Source organism: Pollachius pollachius (genome assembly GCF_949987615.1).
Source record: "Pollachius pollachius genome assembly, chromosome: 19".
Taxonomy (NCBI): Eukaryota; Metazoa; Chordata; class Actinopteri; order Gadiformes; family Gadidae; genus Pollachius; species Pollachius pollachius.
This window is the reverse complement of record NC_136952.1, coordinates 8,415,908-8,434,118: the sequence shown is the minus strand read 5'-3', so window position 1 is coordinate 8,434,118 and position 18,211 is coordinate 8,415,908. Positions and strand designations below refer to the sequence as shown.

Sequence of the window (18,211 nt, the reverse complement as noted above, 5' to 3'; positions counted from 1 at the left end):
TTCTTTTAATTTCTTTTCCTCCATATGAATGAAGGAAATGGCTACATCAAATGCTGTTGTGTGCTGATGATGTGTTTTGTAGAACAGACGGTTCATTGAACGACGTTCCCATGTAGGGCTCTTTACTATTACCGTGTTTTCAGTCTGCTGCAGGTGCAGCAATGTCATTTTACGCGATATACATGAGCTATATGTTTCACTGCCTTGTTAAAACTCACCAAGGACATGTTGTTTTGCTTCTTATTTTTGGAGGCATAGAAGATTAAAATAAAAGTGTTTTCAAAGGTTATTGTGTCCGAGTCTCTATATTGTATTAATGTTTGTTGAATTGAAAATTTGAGCATAAATCAGAATACATACAGAAACTATGTATAATAAAAAATATATAATACCGTAGACCTTGGTTTCCCTGATTGTTTCCCAGTAAAGTGAGGCCTAAGGGTAAGAAAATTTTACAATGAAAATGCTGGAAACGAAACACTGCATCCACATCTTATCCATCCTGGGAAGAAAGGAAACAATGCAAGTATGACACTACAGTCAGAGTCAATAAGTCAAGTAGTGCAATGCACTGTTCATGCAGTATAATCGGTGTGAACGTATTAAAGATGCGATCATGAAGATTTAATGAATAGTGAAAGAATAACAAAGCTAAGGATAATACAGCGAACGACTCCCCCGTGCGGCTTTTAACCCCAAACAGCAGCAGTAGTGTCCGATGACGTCACCGCCAGGAAAGTACACAACATTACTGAGCTGCTGCTGCTGCTGCATTGAGAGACAACCGACAAGACAATCACAGTCTCCCGGCGGAACCCTTTAATGACATTCACATAAGGAATACAAGTGAGTACCATCAAGGTGTTGGTGTATTGCTTGACATGAGTTGTGCTTATCTAGAAAACCCTTTCATTTCGGATAGCAAATGGCTCGGTCTACTTCCTGGGAGCCCAGTAGATGTAGTTGTAGCGATGCTAACATCCCATGGGCTAACTTGACGCATGTTTCAGACAAACAAGTCCGCTTAACCGTATACTCATGACCTATTCATCGGACCTAATCACCGAAATATCTGAAAGGGATGACTGGGAGTTGTATCTGACCTACTATTAAAGAAAGGTTACACAGTTATATGTGTCACAAACACGACGTAGTTGAAGCTACCTGGCTAGCCTGATCCGAAAATACACTGAGATGTCAAGTCTTTGCAGTGTAATACTGTCAACTGGATACCTAGATGGACGCCTTACGGTTATGTATGTATTAGTACGTCTTAGGATGACAATACAAATGGAGATGTTCGTATTATTTCATTTTACTGACGTCCTATTTATGTGTGTTGTGATTTTCGCTAAGCCTGCCCTATCATGGAGAAGCCTCCTTTCAGACAGAACCAGAGCTGCGGCGCCTGGGAGTTGAAAGAGAGACTGGGCATGGGTGGCTTTGCACATGTTTATCTCTACCAACACCATGTGAGTTTATTATGAACACCATCACGACCTGATGGTGCCAGAATTTCCCAGACTTGTCACACATTTGCTAGCACAGACATAGTCATAACAAGTTTTAATAATCAGCCTAAAGATCATTTTAAAATCTTGAATGTACTATTATTAACAATAATAATAAAACAAAAGGTCAAAAGTAATGAAGAAACTGTTATTGTAAAGAAACTAACTCTTATGATTGAATACTTTGACTAATTTTTCAAATTTCATCCCATTTCGTTGCCTATAGGAAACAAATGAGAAACTAGCTGTGAAAATGTGCCGCCTGGAGTTGACGGCAAGAAACAAGGACAGATGGAGTAGAGAGATTCAAATCATGAAAAAGTGAGTCCTGTCTGTGCCCTCTGATTGTGAACTGATTGTTAGTAAAAACCCTTACGGCTTTGGTTTGTTTGCATTAATGGCAATACTCTCAGATGTCGGACAGTTCATTGACATGCTTTTGTTTCATGTAATTGTTCTAAGCAACACTACCAAGCAGTGGAACCTGTAGAGCAATTGTCAACGTGTTGTTTCAAGCATTTCCCATTGCTGATTAGCTAGGCTCTCCTTAAGAATGTGCCCTATATAAGTGTGACAGCATAGTCTGAGCCATTCCTGCCTGGGATGGGGAATTTGTCAAAAAAGGTATTGTGTTTATAACCTTTCCTATGTTCTCGTATTTTGTCGTTCAGGTTAAATAATATCAATGTGGTGACAGCTAGAGAGGTGCCCGAAGAGATGAATCACATAGCCTTAAACGATCTTCCACTGCTGGCCATGGAGTACTGCTCCAGGGGAGATCTGAGAAAGGTGAGGCACTTTGGGAGATATAAAGCTAACCGTCGCACCCCCCTTACATGCAGTGGCTTGGTTGTGTGTTCTCCCAATGGCATACCCAAACAGAAAGGAAGTTGGTCTATCCAGATGGGGCATATAGTCGAGTATTTTTTGTTTTTTGGTTCAAACCCCAATGTCTACAGTCAATAATACCTTTAGGTATTCTCCTAAACACGGCCTAAACCCTACCTACTCATTAATGCCATGTTTCTCAAAGAGATTCACTGTAGGTCCGTTTGATGAAAGTATCTGCTAAATGACCGTAAAATACTAATGGCCATTTTTCATACACCTCAAAAAGATAAAATCCCACATTTAAGTAATTCTCTGTTCCAAAGGAACAGGCATGTATCTTACAGGTATTGAAGATGAGTCAAGTTCATGGATGTAAATCTGAAGATACTTTTCTATCTGACCCTTTTTAGTTGCTGAGCAAACCGGAAAACTGTTGTGGGTTGAAGGAAAGCGAGGTGCTCTCACTACTCAACGATGTCGGTACGGTGTGGTGTTTCACTGCATGTAAGCCTGCTCGACAGTAGACTGTATTGTTTCCACACCGTTTATAATAACACATGCGACCACTCTGCGTCTTAAGGATCGGGCATCCAGTATCTGCACGAGAACAAGATCATACACAGAGACCTTAAGCCTGAAAACATAGTGCTACAAGATGTCAGCGGCAAGGTAGAAGAAATCATTACCACGGGGGTTTGCCCCCATTTAATTTATTTGCCTTGGCTGCGTGTGTGTTTATCGATCGGGATTATGCTGAATTACGATGTGCTGTTTTTGTTTCGCAGCTTGTTCACAAAATTATTGACCTTGGCTACGCTAAAGACTTGGACCAAGGCAGTCTCTGCACTTCTTTCGTTGGAACTCTTCAGTACCTGGTAAGCACTTTGAATTTACACTTTACATTCACATTAGCATTTACATTGCCATTTGATTACATTGGTGCCAGGTCTTTTTTTAATGCTCAATTAAAGGGTAAGTTGGAGCAATCCTTAGGCAGGTATTATCTCACCTGCTCTACTGATAATTGATAGTTAATAATAAAAACTAGGTGTTTTTTTAGAAAGATTTATAGAATCTGAGGTGCTTCAAGATTTAGAAGTTATTGTTTTTTTTGGGACATACAACCCATACATGTTTAACAAACCCTTGTTGCTGATTTTGTACCAATTGTAGTTGTTCCAATCATGAACGCATGCTTGGATTGTTTTTCCAAGCCTGAACAACAATCTAAACTACCTGCATCAGGTGCATCGAAACAATCCCTTTTAGATGAGCGTGTCCACTATTTCTCTGCCCTCAGGCCCCAGAGCTGTTTGAGACCAAGCCGTACACCGTCACTGTGGACTACTGGAGCTTCGGCACCATGGTGTTTGAGTGCAGCTGCGGCTTCCGGCCGTTCCTGCACAATCTGCAGCCCGTCCAGTGGTAGGTAGGGTGGGAAGGGGGACATTCGGTGACACCAATCCGGAACAAACCTAAACCAAACTTTTGTTCTAACAAATATTGTTTTATCACCCTTTTATTTATATTTATTTTGTATGGGCCTCTTATGCCTTTATGGATAGGAGACAGGGAAACAGGTTGCAAGAGGGGGAAGGACATAGCTTCCCTCTAGCTTAAACTCCAACGGCTAGATATGAACCCGTTGAGCTACACTTCTACATAGCAGGTCTTGAAGTGCATTAGCATTGTGAACTTCAGATGCATTGTTCATTTTGCACTTCATGCTGCTATGATAATCATACAAACAGTAAGCTCCGACTGTTGGCATGAATAATAAAACAGTAATAAAACACTTATATCCCTTGCTCAGGGCCACCAAAGTACGGAACAAGGGACCGAAAGACATCATGGCTGTTGAGGAGCTGACCGGAGAAGTCAGATTCTCCACACATCTGCCCTATCCTAACAACCTCAGCAGGTCAGCACAACACCCCACTGCTCCCAGGTCTTGTTGTTCCAACCGTCTTTTATTTGCTCATTCAAAATAACGACGTGAAACAATCAGTGTGTTTGGTGTGACTTGCTCTATGGAGTGGATTCTAGGAAGGAGATCGGATGGTTTCTTGTGTTTTTTTTCATTTTTCCCTCCATCGATCACGGTGTGTCTAATGGTATAACAATAATAACAAAGCATCAGCAGTTTTTCCGTGTATTGAGGAGAGCCGGGGAAATGAGAGTGCAGAGCCGCATCGCCCTGCCAGGACAGTGGTCAGTGTCCGGGGTTTCAATCCGGTGTGTTCCCCTGTACTCTGCCCCCACAGCACGCTGCTTGAGCCCATGGAGGGGCTTCTGCAGCTCATGCTGAAGTGGGACCCAGTCCAGAGGGGCGGCAGGATGGGCGCCGACAGCAAGAAGCCCCAGTGTTTCGAGGTGTTGGAGCAGATCTTGAACATGAAGGTTGGTCTTCCGGCCCAGAGTGCTGTTGGTCTGACAGGCTGAAATACGAGGGGGGGGGGGGGATTGGCTGCGGTTAATTTCTGGCGCAAAGACAAGCGTTTTATGTAAGGGATTGTCCAGAGGCCAATGTTTAGCAAGTGCAGAGGGATTCTCCATCTTGCAGACTTTCTCATTATTTGAAAGCTCCGTGCTTGTTCTTTCTGCCTACCACCCTTTTCACAGAGGCCCCCTCGTCAGACAGATGTCGCTCATAACACTAATTATGGGTCTGCTCCTTTCGTGTAGCAGGGCACGGGTAGAAGTGTGTCCTAGTTTAATCCACTACCTGATGACCCCCCGTTTGTTGGTGGTACGCTGGCACAGTTGTTAGCACTGTTGCCGCACATCGAGAAAGCCCTTGGTTCAAACCCCGGGGGTAGTTGGGGGTGGGCGTGGAGTTTGTTTGTCTCCCCGTGTTCAAGACCTCCATGTTAGGTTAATACTTCTGCTTGCCGGTGCCCTCGAGCTCGGCACTAGGCAGTAGCCTAGCTGCTAGTGATGGGTTAAATGCAGTCCTCGATTTCCTTCGGGATAAAAAAAAACAAGTATTAAAAAAAAAATGATAGGTAATAAAATACATAAGGAGGTAGAGCCATAATCAGTGTTTAATAGTGTCAACGAGTGACACCCTTGTACAAGCTCTATTGTTGCCTGGCTGTTCATGCCTTGCACCCCCCTCTGGTTGTGTACCTCCGCCCCCCCCAGGTGGTCCACATCCTCAACATGACCACGGCCCAGGTCCACTCCCTGGAGCTGGCCCCGGACGAGAGCCTGCACAGCCTGCAGCGGCGCGTCGAGGCCCAGACCAAGATCGAGGTGGTCAACCAGGAGCTGCTGCAGGAGACGGGCGTGTCGCTGGACCCCCGCAAGCCCGCCGCACAGTGTGTGCTCGACGGAGTGGTAGGAAGACTCGCATTGAATGGGTGTTATTTTTGTTGACGTTGTTTTTTGCTGTGGATTTCAATTGAAGTGCCTCAAAATTGTTTGGGATGTTTTTGGAAATGAATAAAAGATGAGGCATTACCTACTTTTGGAACTTAGATGTTCATGTTCATGGCTGTGACTTGGCCTCGTTTGTCAAACCACGCGGTTTAACCAGGACTAAAATAGGAGTGTTTTGTCAAACCATTTCTGTTGTCCTACTTGCAGAGGGGTTGGGACAGCTACATCGTGTACCTGTTTGACAAGAGCCTCACCAAGTACTCCGGCCCCCTCAGTGCCCGACCACTGCCAGACAAAGTCAACTCCATCGGTGAGTGTGAACCACCGGCTCAAACACCAGATTGTCTCAACTATCGAATATAATGCAGTGCATCGTGTAATGCAATTATAAAGCGGAATCTATAATCGACTATAAAACCATTAACGTCCCGCTCTTTCCTAGTGCAAGAGGCGAAGACCCAGCTGCCTCTGGGGGTGCTGAAGAAGGTGTGGGGGGAGGCGGTGAGCTACATCTGTGGGCTGAAGGAGGACTACAGCAGGCTCTTCCAGGGCCAGAGGGCTGCCATGTGAGTGGACCTATCTGGGTGTAGGGGTGGGCATACCACCCACTCACAATCTATGTCATCGTGATCCATTGGAGTGCCCATGCATCATCACTGTTTTTCGAAACCAAGACAATTAATCCTCAAAACCATACAAAAACATGTATTGATGTGAACCTTCTCCTCGTGTACAGCGGTCAGTTAACTTTAACCCATGCTGAGATGCGGCAATGCATGCATTACCGAATTTTTCCTTAAATTGTTTAAAACCTTAAAAGGTCCTTGTACACACTCACCTTTTTACAATACGCCAAAAGTCAAACATGATCTCCACCATGATAGTTTTTGGCATCGCCACAGCACATTTAAAGTATGGCGGGCCTTATTCGAATACAACACACATGCCAAATGCGTGAGTCATCAGAAAACAACAACGCCTGGCATAGGTCTTCCCTGAGCGCTCTCACCTTGTATTTCAGGCTGAGTCTGCTGCGCTACAACACCAACCTGACCCGCTACAAGAACAGCATGTTCGGCTTCTCCCAGCAGCTGAAGGCCAAGCTGGACTTCTTCAAGAGCAGCATCCAGTACGACCTGGAGAAGTACAGCGACCAGATGCACTATGGCATATGTAAGTGTCTGCCCTCTTTCCTCTCTTGTCCTCACAGATATATATACTGACTAGACATCGCCTGAGCGGCGCTGTTCCATGGAACATATATATCGATGCGGAGGGGTAACCACTAGGGCTGTAACGATATGCGTATCGAAAACTAAATCGCGACACTCAAAGCCACGAACCTGTCTCGCGGCGGGTGTGAGAAGGCAGAAGCGTAACACGCCCTTTCTATCTCCCATTATCCTCGAATCCAGATCCAGCCACGTGATATGAGCTGTTAGTGCCAGGGTTTCCGTTGTCCGGTAATAGAAAAATTTAATGTCAGACAAAATTGTATCTCTCCGATCAAATTGTCAGATTGAAATTTGCTAATAATCTGTCTAAATAATAGTCTGCTGACACCACTCCTCTTATCGATGCCTTAAGTCTGCGACGAGACGCCCTGGCTGTGATGACAGCGCTCCGTGGCTACGGAGGATTGCATTTCTCCACAGCTTGCGAAGTCCTCATATGCGATATGAACGACATTTATCCAGAGTGGGCCAAGCGCGCAAAAATAGCCTGTGTGATCCCTGTCTCTAGTGTTTTGTGTGCTTTGACCGGCAGTTGGTCTGCGTATAGGTCGGAATGAAGCGGCCACTGATTATTGACAGGCTGGGTACTTTATTCTACCGGACTCGTTTGTTTCTTCACTAGACACACACACACACGCTACCGCTCGCTCTCCTCGCTCGTCAACTCACTCGTTGATGTCACTCACACACACACACACACACGCACGCACGCACGCACGCACGCGCACACACACACACAGCCATTCTCGCGCACACATATACGCTACTCGTAACACTATGCCTCGTTATTGCGAATCAGACGTTCATGTTTTTTCCCATCTATTTGAAAGTTAGGCTGTTAAACATGTTGCATTCTATACGGCCTGATTATGTTATTATTTAAGCTACATAGCCTAATAAGAAGTGATAATAGGACATTTGACCGAAAACTAAACCTCTGCAGGTCACTTTGACCGGCACTGATTTTTCTAGCGGAAACGCTGGTTAGTGCTACCAAACTATTCAAATTACTATTACTTATTTGACATTAATATTTTCAAATACATAAGCCAAAACCACAAAACTAGTTGAGGGTTTTTGCCTACCTGCAAGCATCCTCCAAGTGCAATTTTTGGTTATTTATTTATTCATTTTGCTATACTTTAATACTATTCTGTTTGTTCAAATCTGTTCAGTGTTCCAAATTATTTGTTATTAAATGTTACATTAAGTTAATTGTTATATAAGTGTTGTTTAAATAAACTGCTTTTTAAATTTAAAAAAATCTTGGGATGTATCGAACCATGGGTCAAAAATCATATTACAAACCGAATCGTGAGATGGTGTATCGTTACGGCCCTAGTAACCACCCAACTGAATGAATGAACGGAGATGGGACAGAGGTCCTTTCCCAGGCAAAATCAATCTAAATCAACATCTTTTAAGCAAGCTTAAAGGCCGTGTTGCAGGTTAACGTGATTAATGTGAACATAAAGCACTCAAAATATGTATATAATTTATAAAATGTCTCAAATAGTGTTAAAGTCCATTTTTTGTCGTTTTTGGTAGTAACGGGTGTTTTCTAACGCCATTCAGCTAAGACGTCATGTTGGGGAGACGTGGTGGAAGGTAGCCTGAGCCTAGTACTAGAAACATGGTGTCTAAGACGTGGCAAGAACCACAAAAAACATATATGATGGCCCACAGCCGTATAATTTCGAACCTGTGAGACGTGAGAGGGCGAATGAGGAATTGCCGAGAACTCAGAACTGACTAAAAGCATGGTCAAAGGAGAATGAGTGGAGAGTTGCTATCATTTAGCAACGCAGCAACGAGCGCTGGAGCTAGTCTATGAACAGCAGAGCATACAACAACAAAACACTTTTTTTTTTTTTTTAATGTCAGTGAATAGCACAGAGTGAAAGTAAAAGTTTTCTTTATATCTAGTGACAGTGATTGTCGTTATGTCATGTAGATAAGTACCGGTGAACCAGGAGATCTAGAAATAGAAGGCATAATGCTAGCTATGGGCTACCTTGAAGTTGCCAGTACCACCTGTGAAATCCCCTCCCAGATAATCCCTAATTAAATCTTTCCCCCAACGTTGTAAACACATTTCCGATTAGTTATCCTACGTTTTGATGGTAGGCGGTAACCTACTAGCTCCAGTAACAACATCTTTGCCTAGTATTTATTTTTAAGCTTTTACCCTGCGTGCGAAATACCCGTCAATATTCGGGGTGTCCCCATCTACCGATTGTTGCGCAATACCGATCTAAATTTTCTCGATATGCAGTAGGCCTATAACATTACAATATTTTGCGGATGCAAGCCAAGACAATCAGTCTATAGCCTACTTGACAACACACACACTTAACAATTGTGATAATCCGATATGCTATAGTATTCGTAAAGCAACACTGACATAGGAGGCTGCATTGGCTAAAGTTGTTTGGATGCACGTTGTTTTATAACAAGGAGAGGCAAAGTTGTGCATTACAATGCAAACACAACAATAATTGGCACAAATCCGGCGCATTTAGAAGAGCAATTGACTGAATAAATGCCAGGTATAGCCTATTGGACACACAATCAGTGCACTTGCAAATGAGTGCCTGCAGTATGACCGATCGTGGTGGTGTGACATTATTTAACCATCCATCTACAGCAAATACCACCAGACAGATACATCATGCATGTACACAAAGCACATTCGTCCCACCCGGCGGATGCTGACAGACATTCAGTCAATGCAAAGATTTAAAAAATAGCCTCTTACCTTCAGTTTGAATGGACCCAAAGTGTATGAATTGCCAGTTAGCTTTCACTTGCTATCCGTTTTTAGTATGACTTCTCAGCATTAGTCTGTCTTCTGTTTGGCGCACATGGCTAATTTGCATACGGACACATGAATGGCTCCTCTTGGCAAAAAATAAAACATGTCTGTCTGTCTGTCTGTCTGTCTGTCTGTCTGTCTGTCTGTCTGTCTGTCTAGTTTTAATGTGATGTATTTTGTGTATGTGTATGTCCAGTCAGACTGGTTGTCTCTCTTGTTCTGTGTGGTCTTGTACTGTCCTGTGTGAGCCAAATCACCTAAATGAATTCCCGACAATTTGTGTTGTTTGGCAATAATAAAGACTTGACTAGGCTATCTAGGCTATCTATATATGCTACACGTGAACCTCCTAAGATGGAGCGATTTGATATGTTCGCTATCTTGGGATATTGGGCAATATCCCATGATTGAGATCTCAAACTCGGGATATTGTTTTCATCGCGTGACGGTTGTCTCATCACGCTAATAAAAACAATTAAACCGCTAATAAAAACGAATTAATCCCGGCAAAAAGTGTTATCTAATTTATTTTTTGAGTGTTCGCGTGTGGTATATAATAAAACAATTATTCACCTCAGGCTCCATGAATTCATTTCGCCTTCGGTGAATAATTGTTAAATATCTATGCATTTATCTGTTTAATCTGCTGAACACTCTCTTACTAGTCTCCACTCTCAAGGGTTTATTGCGGCTGTGGTCTGTCGTCCCCCCAACGTGACGTAATACAATGTATTGTGGTGGAAATGAGAATCAATCGCAAACCGCTAAAATAGTACCTATTTTTCGTCTTACATTCCGTTTTGTGATACCCAACAACACCAAATACAATGGATAACAGTTTAAACGTTTATCACCATCACGCAAATTGCGCAAATTTGTTGGAAAATGAACGCTTCAACACAGACTTTAAAGAGGTTACCAAGATGGCGGGATTGTTGATGTATGCTTAGAAGCTGAATGCGATATCTAGTCAGTATATATATATCCATGTCTTGTCCTCCCTCCCTATCCTCTCGGAGAGATCTTTTACTACATCTCTGTTATGTGCCACAATATGCTATGGCAGCCCTTATCACATTGGGGGAGAGTCTCAGGCCTGTGGGTTGATGGGTTGTTCTTGTGCTCCAAAGCCTCTGAGAAGATGCTGAAGGCCTGGCAGGAGAACGAGGAGCGAGCCGCAGCCTTTGCTCAGGTACCGGCGGTTTCTTCCTCAGTGGTGCTTTAATCCCTGACCCGCAACAAAACACAAGCTACTTCTACAAATATCTTAATCCAAGTTATCGGTACAGATAGCATAACCGATGCAGTATAACCGGCTCTATTTGGTGCCCTGAGCTCTCTGCAGCCTACAGTTTTTCCTCCAACAAATTATCAATTTGATTATTTATTATCATTATTAAATCATTATTATGTTATTCAGTGTAGTTCCAACCCCCCCCGCCCCCGCCCAATTGGTTTGCACCTGCATGAACGGAACAACATCAGCCCCCTGGGCTTCTGAAATAAGCCCTGGTGTAATTGCGCCTTCCATCCTCTAGGTGGCAGAGGTGGGCCATTTGGACGAGGAAATCATGGCTCTGCACTCCGAGATCGTGGAGCTTCAGAGGAGCCCATACGCACGTCGCCAAGGAGACAAGATGGAGCAGCTGTGAGTGTTGCCGGCCGAAGAGCTGTTTATCCCTTGTGTCTCAAAGCGATTTGTACCGTAGTAACTGACCTATAATAGCACCAGCATACAGCTTCCGGAAGTCTCATTGTTGAATGCAGAGGTCTGATGGCAATTTCTTCTTTACAGAGAAGAAAAGGCCATTGAACTCTACAAGCAAATGAAAATCAAGTGTAAAAGTAAGCTACCTTTTTTGTGTGTTTTTTAAAAATTTCGTGTAGACAGTATACCGCTTTTAAGATGAACCACTTTATATATTGTTCGATTTGTATCAACAACCCTTCTGCTTTGTGGGATTCGTCTCACTGTCGTCTGTTGGGTCGGTCCCACAGCCCCTGAGTCTGAGGTGTGCAGCGACAGCTCTGAGATGGTCAAAGCCATCATTCAGACGGTCCAGAACCAGGACAAGGTCCTCAAAGACCTGTACACCCACCTCAGGTGAGCGCCAGACCCTCCGTTCATTTGGAGAGGTTCCATTGTTCGGGTCATTGGGTGTTAAAATGTGGCCAATGTTTTTTAAAGAAAAGACTAAAAGAAACACGATGAAGATGATTATAATTGACAATCAAAAGTTTGAATCCACACATCAAGTCAAAACTTTAACATTGAAGAATATAGATCTACCTAGTTTTAGGGCCAAAGTTTACGAAAATGTATAAAGTTATGGGGTTCAAATTAGTGTTATCAAAAAGAAAACTGAGGCAGCCACTATGCGAATTAACACATTTTTAAACGTGTGAATTAGATTTGCCTAACACGTTCACTTCACAGCCCTAGTTTGAAAGATCGACAAAACATAGTACGGCACACTGGGATTCAGAGACAACCACCATGTCCAAAATCTCTGCCAAGAAAAAGATACTTGAGTAGCTCACACTAGGCCTCCTCTGTCAGCCAACTATGTGGACACATTCCCTCCTCCTCTGACCTCCCTCCCTCAATCTGATCCCTCAATCTCCCTCAAAGTGTTATCTGGCCCTCTCTGAAGTCTCGGAGGAATGCTGGACATGCTTGGACTGTCCGCACATTCCCTGTTCCGGTTCCATGGGGTGGTAGACTGCATCCCCTTAAACGTGGCAGCCTGCCAAGACATGCCTGAAAGAATACATGTGTCATCCAAGGGCAGTTAACGCCCGTTATTGCAACTGTGGGGGTGGGAGGAACATTTACATTTACATTTTGCAGGCGTTTTTATCCAAAGCGACTTACAATAAGGAACACTATCGCCGTTGTTATTATTAGATTTATCGTACTGTTTTCTTGGGGAAAAAAAAGGCTGTTTCTGTGTGCATCCTGCTGTACGACATTCTTGGGCCCTGTTCTCACCCAACGATATTTAACAGCGGGGGGGAGGGGGGGCTGTTTGTCGTCGTTTTCAATGGGAACCTAGCGTTTCACTCGCCGCTTTTGCGTTGCAAAGCCTCTCTGGCGTAGCGCCCACAAACATATTTAAACTCCGGAAAATGCAGCCTGACGTCATTGTATGTTTAGATGAGTCCCTTATGATCAGTTCTAGGCTTCTACAGAAGTCTGCCTCTTATGATGCCGTTGGAAGTGCTGATAGACGTGTGACCTCCGTTCACCCTCTCCTTCATCCTCCCCCCCCCCCCCCCCCCCCCCACACACACACACACACACACACACACACACACACACACACACACACACACACACACACACACACACACACACACACACACACACACACACACACACACACACACACACACAGCAAGATCCTGCTGAGCAAGCAGAAGATCATAGACCTGTTCCCGCGTATCGAGAAGACCCTGGAGAGCATCAAGGAAGCAGACACCACGGTGATGCAGATGCAGATCAAGAGGCAGAGGGAGTTCTGGCACCTGCTGAAGATCGCCTGCGTGAGTTGGTGATGCTGTGACACAATGGGGCCACAGTGAAGGCCGGGCAGTAATTTAATATAGCCGCGTATCGTCTCTTCTTGTGATGCCTAGTTTTATATAGTAAGTTAATTACAATGAAAAGTAGTGATCGACCGATATGTCGGCCGGCCGATGTTATCGGTGATATTTGCATTTTTTACGTGTGTCGGCATCGGCCGATTATTTTTATTAATTTTTTTTTTTCTTCGGCATGATTTACAGACCGTTCAATAAATGTTCATTTTTTTAAATTGAGACATTGTAACATTTGTTATCATCATTGTGTCATTTTTATGATGTAAATTGAGGGAGGCTTAGCCTGGAAATCCAGACCCACATCTAGAAAGCTGTAGGGTCGGGCAACGAGTAATGAAAATGGCCCAACTCGAGGGGCGGCACCAAGCATGCATTTGAAAATATCACTGGATAATACACATTGGATAACACTACAACCAATCAGAAGAATACAAGGGGTGACGTATCCAGACCAGTGGAGCTAACCAATAGATAAGACTCTTGCCGTATCCGGTCGGTAAAACAGCAACGCTTTTGGCGTGCCTATAACTGATACGTCGATGTGATTGGTTAATGTTCTGGGCCAGGGGAGGCCCAGAATATACACAAGTATATTGCTCGTTCCCAGAGTGACTCGCTGAGCAAATTCAAATTGTGCTCTCGCGAGAACTCTGGATTTCCAGGGTAGTATCGGCTCCAAATAAATTCTGGTGATAGTACATTTTCCCATATCGCCCACCTCAAGGCCAAATACCTGAGTTAAACGAGCCTGATGGTTAACATTCTCCATGCTCGGGATCAGGTTTATGTCTCGTGTCCGGGTTGGTAGAGAGGTGACCTCATGCCCATTACATACCCTGAGTCAGCAGTGAGGAGCATTTATGCCTCAGAAGCATTTCCAGTCACCCATCCATTAATAGTATTCTATGGTGATCTTTTCTTCTTTTCTGCATCTTTTCTCTCGGCCACAAAAAATAAGCGCAATACTTATATTGTGTTTGTGTGCATCCTAGCATGCTATTGTACTTTATCCATCCACCGATGATTTCTGTCCCATAAAATGTCGCACACGTGTGCAATTTCCAAAAGCCCAAGAAGAGGCTTCTGTGTGTTTTGAGCGAGCGATCTTGTTGAGACCTGGTAGGTTAGCATACCAGTGGAATGTTGTCCCCAGCGTCTTGCAGCAGCTCATTAAAACAAGACAAGGGGGCAGAGGCACCCTGCCCTCCCTCACAAGTCCTTTTCGACGGTATTCACGGTACAGAACCACGTAGGAGAGCAGACATTCTACTAATGCTCGTGACATGTTTGGTTTATCCCCACCCGAGGTGAACCTTGCTACAAATCAACCTTTGACAGGACAGAGGGTTATTAGATTGGTGCTTTCGGAATGTGCAGGAAAGACGCAGAGCAGCCAAACAGACGCCCTAGCATGCAGCTGATCTTCGCTTTGTACTCAAGACCCTGATAATAACGGTTCCCCCCCCCCCCGCCTCGTCTAGAACCCTTGGTTTGCTGGACAGAGCGTTTGTGTGACCGTGTCACCCGATATCTGTCGTCTGATTCCCTCCGCCAGGCTCAGAACTCGTCGCGGAATTCCATAGCGGCCAGTCCGGAGACCTCTAACCCACTGCAGGCCTCCCAGTGGTCCCAGTCCGCCCAGCCCATCAGCTCCCCGCACCCGCTCACCTCCCTGCCCGGGCCCAACGACAGGTACCGCCACCCCTCCGCTCACGGTCTCTGTCTGGTGGGCAGTCATGGAGAGAGGGAGACATTTCTGTGTCTCTTTTTCTCTTCTATTTTTTTACTGACAAATTGTGCTCCAGTCCAAGTGCAAGGGGCGTGGTCAAACGCTGTCAAATACAGGTCACACTCAAAATTATCTGGAAAAGCGTTTTGAGCCGGAAAATGCAGACTTATTCATTTTCTTTAGAATGACATCTAGTCATTTGGGGCCTTGCTTTTCCTTTGAACAAAAAAATCCAATCTGCTTGCACCTCATAAATAACAGGAACAACTCAATGTGCGAGATCTGCAAGGAGGAACCTCCAATTTCTTCTTAACTCGTGTGTTGAAGTTTTGTTAGAAAGTTTACTTTATCTTTTCTTGTAAACTTGTATGGTTGATCTAAATATCAACATTATGTATGCAGGTCAACTGTCAACCAGATTCCTTTTCACAATGATAAAACCTTCACCCAGATAACTTTCTACTGGTCAATGCCATACCATTACTCTTATACCGTATACATAATGTGTATCGAAAACTTCATAATGTGTAGAGAACTTCACATTACGTCCATGTTTGATGCGCACCATGGGCCAGTTCTTAATGAAGCATAAAACTCTAGAGAATACATTTTTACATATTGGTGTTTCTTTTTTTCCCATGATCTCTAAAAGGTGGTTTATTTCCGTACTGGAACCAAACTCGGTTATTGCGGATATCTCGCTGATTTTATCATTCAGAAAAATGTTGATGGGTTTTTTATTTTTAGTCCGGTGGTCTGAATGAACCCACAGCCGGCGAGCGTGCGCACATATCTGGGGCAGCACGGGCACAGCCTTCCTGGTCCCTTAAAGGGCCAGTGTGCGCTGCTCGTTAGCCGAGTGTGTGTGTGGTAGCCCGTGGCCAGGCTCCTGGGAGGCCGCTCCGGCAGCCCGGTGGTTTGCGATCATCGGAGGAGACGCCTTCCACTCCACAGCAGTAGTAATTGGCTCGGTGTGCTTAAATGTGCCATAGCTGACGTTGTCTTACTCTTTGCCTCTGTCATTGTCTCTTTCTCTCTCTCTCTGTCACTGACTCTCTCTCTGTCGCTCTCTCTCTCTCTGTCTCTCTCTGTCTGTCTGTCTGTCTGTCTGTCTGTCTGTCTGTCTGTCTGTCTGTCTGTCTGTCTGTCTGTCTGTCTGTCTGTCTGTCTGTCTGTCTGTCTGTCTGTCTGTCTGTCTGTCTGTCTGTCCATCTTCCTCTCTCTCTCTCTCCCCCCCCCCTCCAGTGACGCGGCCCCCCGGCTGCTGCAGGAGAACCAGAGGTACCTCAGTCAGCTGACCAGCCTGATGCAGGACGCGGCGGACGAGCAGGCCAAGAGCATAGTGGTGGGTGGTTGTTCTCCTCCACTGCCGTCTCTCCCTCGCCCTTCTGCCGTCCCGCCTTCACACGTACCAGGGGGCGGTTGCATCTATTTGAATATGAAACCCCAACGGTTAAAACCAGGGTGACATGGTTTTAAAAGATGAGGCAAAACACTTAATTTATATAATTAGTTACAGACATTTTATTTCATTACCGGCAAATCATCTCTCATCTCGTGTCCTGTTGTGTGTCAGCCACCTGTAGACAATGTCCCCCCAGCACCACATTTGGCAGCGATTTAGTATTCAGGGCCAGTGCTGTTAGTGTCCCAAAATGTGAGTGAAAAGGTGCAATTGTGTCAACATGTGGCAGCTCTTAAAGCTCCTACGCACCCGGCCTCCAACCCGAGAGGGGGGGATAATATCAAACAGTTTGATATTATGGGGCCAGACTCAAAATCTGCGATTACAGTGGGAATAGCCAATGGATAAAATAAAAATATATTTCTTAATGTTAGCACTGCTTCGTATAGTAGGTCTGAACATCACCGACAGGCTTTTATGTGTCACTGAGTTTTTGGCATGGTTCATAAGAAGGGGCCTGGCTGCCGCGCATTGCTCATTTCCTGGCAAAATAAAACAGTCACCTCTTTTTGCCCCTGCTGAAATCTTGGTGAGAACCAAATGCCACTCATCCTAACATCCTCCTTTTGCTGCAAATCCCCGTGACCAACGGCTCTATTACTTGTCTGTATTTATTTCTCCACGTGTAGGATCAAGACTGGAGCTGGACCAAATACGAGAATACTTTATCAACAAAGCTGAAAAAAAGGAACGCATAGGAGCCGCAGGCGGCCGGCCCGGCCCCGCCCTTCCCCAGCCCCGCCCCCAGCTGGAAGCCCCGCCCCTAGCTGGCTGCTGCCCCGCCCCCAGCCCCGCCCTCCTTCCCTGCGCTCCCAGTACTACTACGGACTCTATGCTGTTTCCACAACGGAGTGAACCTTTGTAGCTTTGGGATACACACTTCAACATGGGTTGTTCAGCTACCTGCACCTGCGGTACGATGATCCACGTCCCTTCTCCATGACCTCCCCAGCACCCGTCCACCCTCATCGTCTCATCCTATGGGTCGAACGTCTGGTCAAGCGAATACGATTTTTTTTATACAGGAACCAACGAAAAGAAAAGGTTTAACGCTGTGCATTTATCGGTTCAGAAGAGATTTTTGGAGCAGTCATCTGACTCTTCTTTAAGTTGCCTTGACGATGTGTTGGTGATAATGGTTAGCTACTGATGCTGTTAATGTTAAATTCTACTGGTTCAGAACCGAGCAAACTGTAGCACCGGACTGAGGGTGGTGGTGAGGGTGGTGGTGAGAAGTGTGTGTTTTGGGGGGCGGGCAGAGGGTGTCTGAGGAGGCCACCCACATGGCTACGACACACAAGGGACAACACAGTAAGAGTCTATTTCCTTTTTTGTTTGAGGGAAGGGGGGTAGAAGGGGAGGGGGGAGGCGAGAGGGGAAATTACAATCTGCACTTTGACACACCCAATGCGTTCCCCATCCCTGTGAAGAGACACGCAGGGCTGCTGCCGTCACGGCCTGTTGCTAGCTAGGCCAACCATGTAGCCTCTTGGGGCTTCAGCCAACGACCGCCCACATACGAGACGGAACACTGTTCGCACCCATGTCCCAAGTTAATATATTTTTTACGATAATATTCATTTAAAGTGATAAAGATGATATGTCTGTGTTCTAGTTTTTTTTTTTCTAACTATTCTAATG

The 18,211-nt window shown here is 45.0% G+C and overlaps 1 protein-coding gene across 1 annotated transcript; it reads left to right on the top strand.

Moving 5' to 3' along the window:
• Positions 1-723: 723 nt before the first annotated feature.
• Positions 724-17,884, top strand: LOC307090320 (inhibitor of nuclear factor kappa-B kinase subunit alpha-like). The gene is made up of 22 exons (XM_079756910.1): positions 724-846; positions 1,357-1,472; positions 1,738-1,832; positions 2,183-2,300; positions 2,753-2,822; positions 2,923-3,011; positions 3,128-3,217; positions 3,643-3,767; positions 4,156-4,263; positions 4,607-4,742; positions 5,487-5,681; positions 5,931-6,033; positions 6,166-6,289; positions 6,745-6,896; positions 10,904-10,965; positions 11,312-11,421; positions 11,569-11,618; positions 11,772-11,877; positions 13,172-13,319; positions 14,932-15,068; positions 16,351-16,450; positions 17,200-17,884. The coding sequence occupies exons 2-22, from the start codon at positions 1,368-1,370 to the stop codon at positions 17,266-17,268; spliced, it is 2,292 nt and encodes a 763-aa protein (XP_079613036.1). The 5' UTR covers positions 724-846; positions 1,357-1,367; the 3' UTR covers positions 17,269-17,884.
• Positions 17,885-18,211: the final 327 nt, after the last annotated feature.

Coding starts and splice junctions, on each gene's coding strand:
- LOC307090320 (XM_079756910.1), top strand. CDS start 1,368: ATGGAGAAGCCTCCTTTCAGACAGAACCAGAGCTGCGGCGCCTGGGAG. Junction 6,290..6,744: donor CAGGGCCAGAGGGCTGCCAT/GTGAGTGGACCT, acceptor CTTGTATTTCAG/GCTGAGTCTGCTGCGCTACA. Junction 15,069..16,350: donor CTGCCCGGGCCCAACGACAG/GTACCGCCACCC, acceptor CCCCCCCTCCAG/TGACGCGGCCCCCCGGCTGC.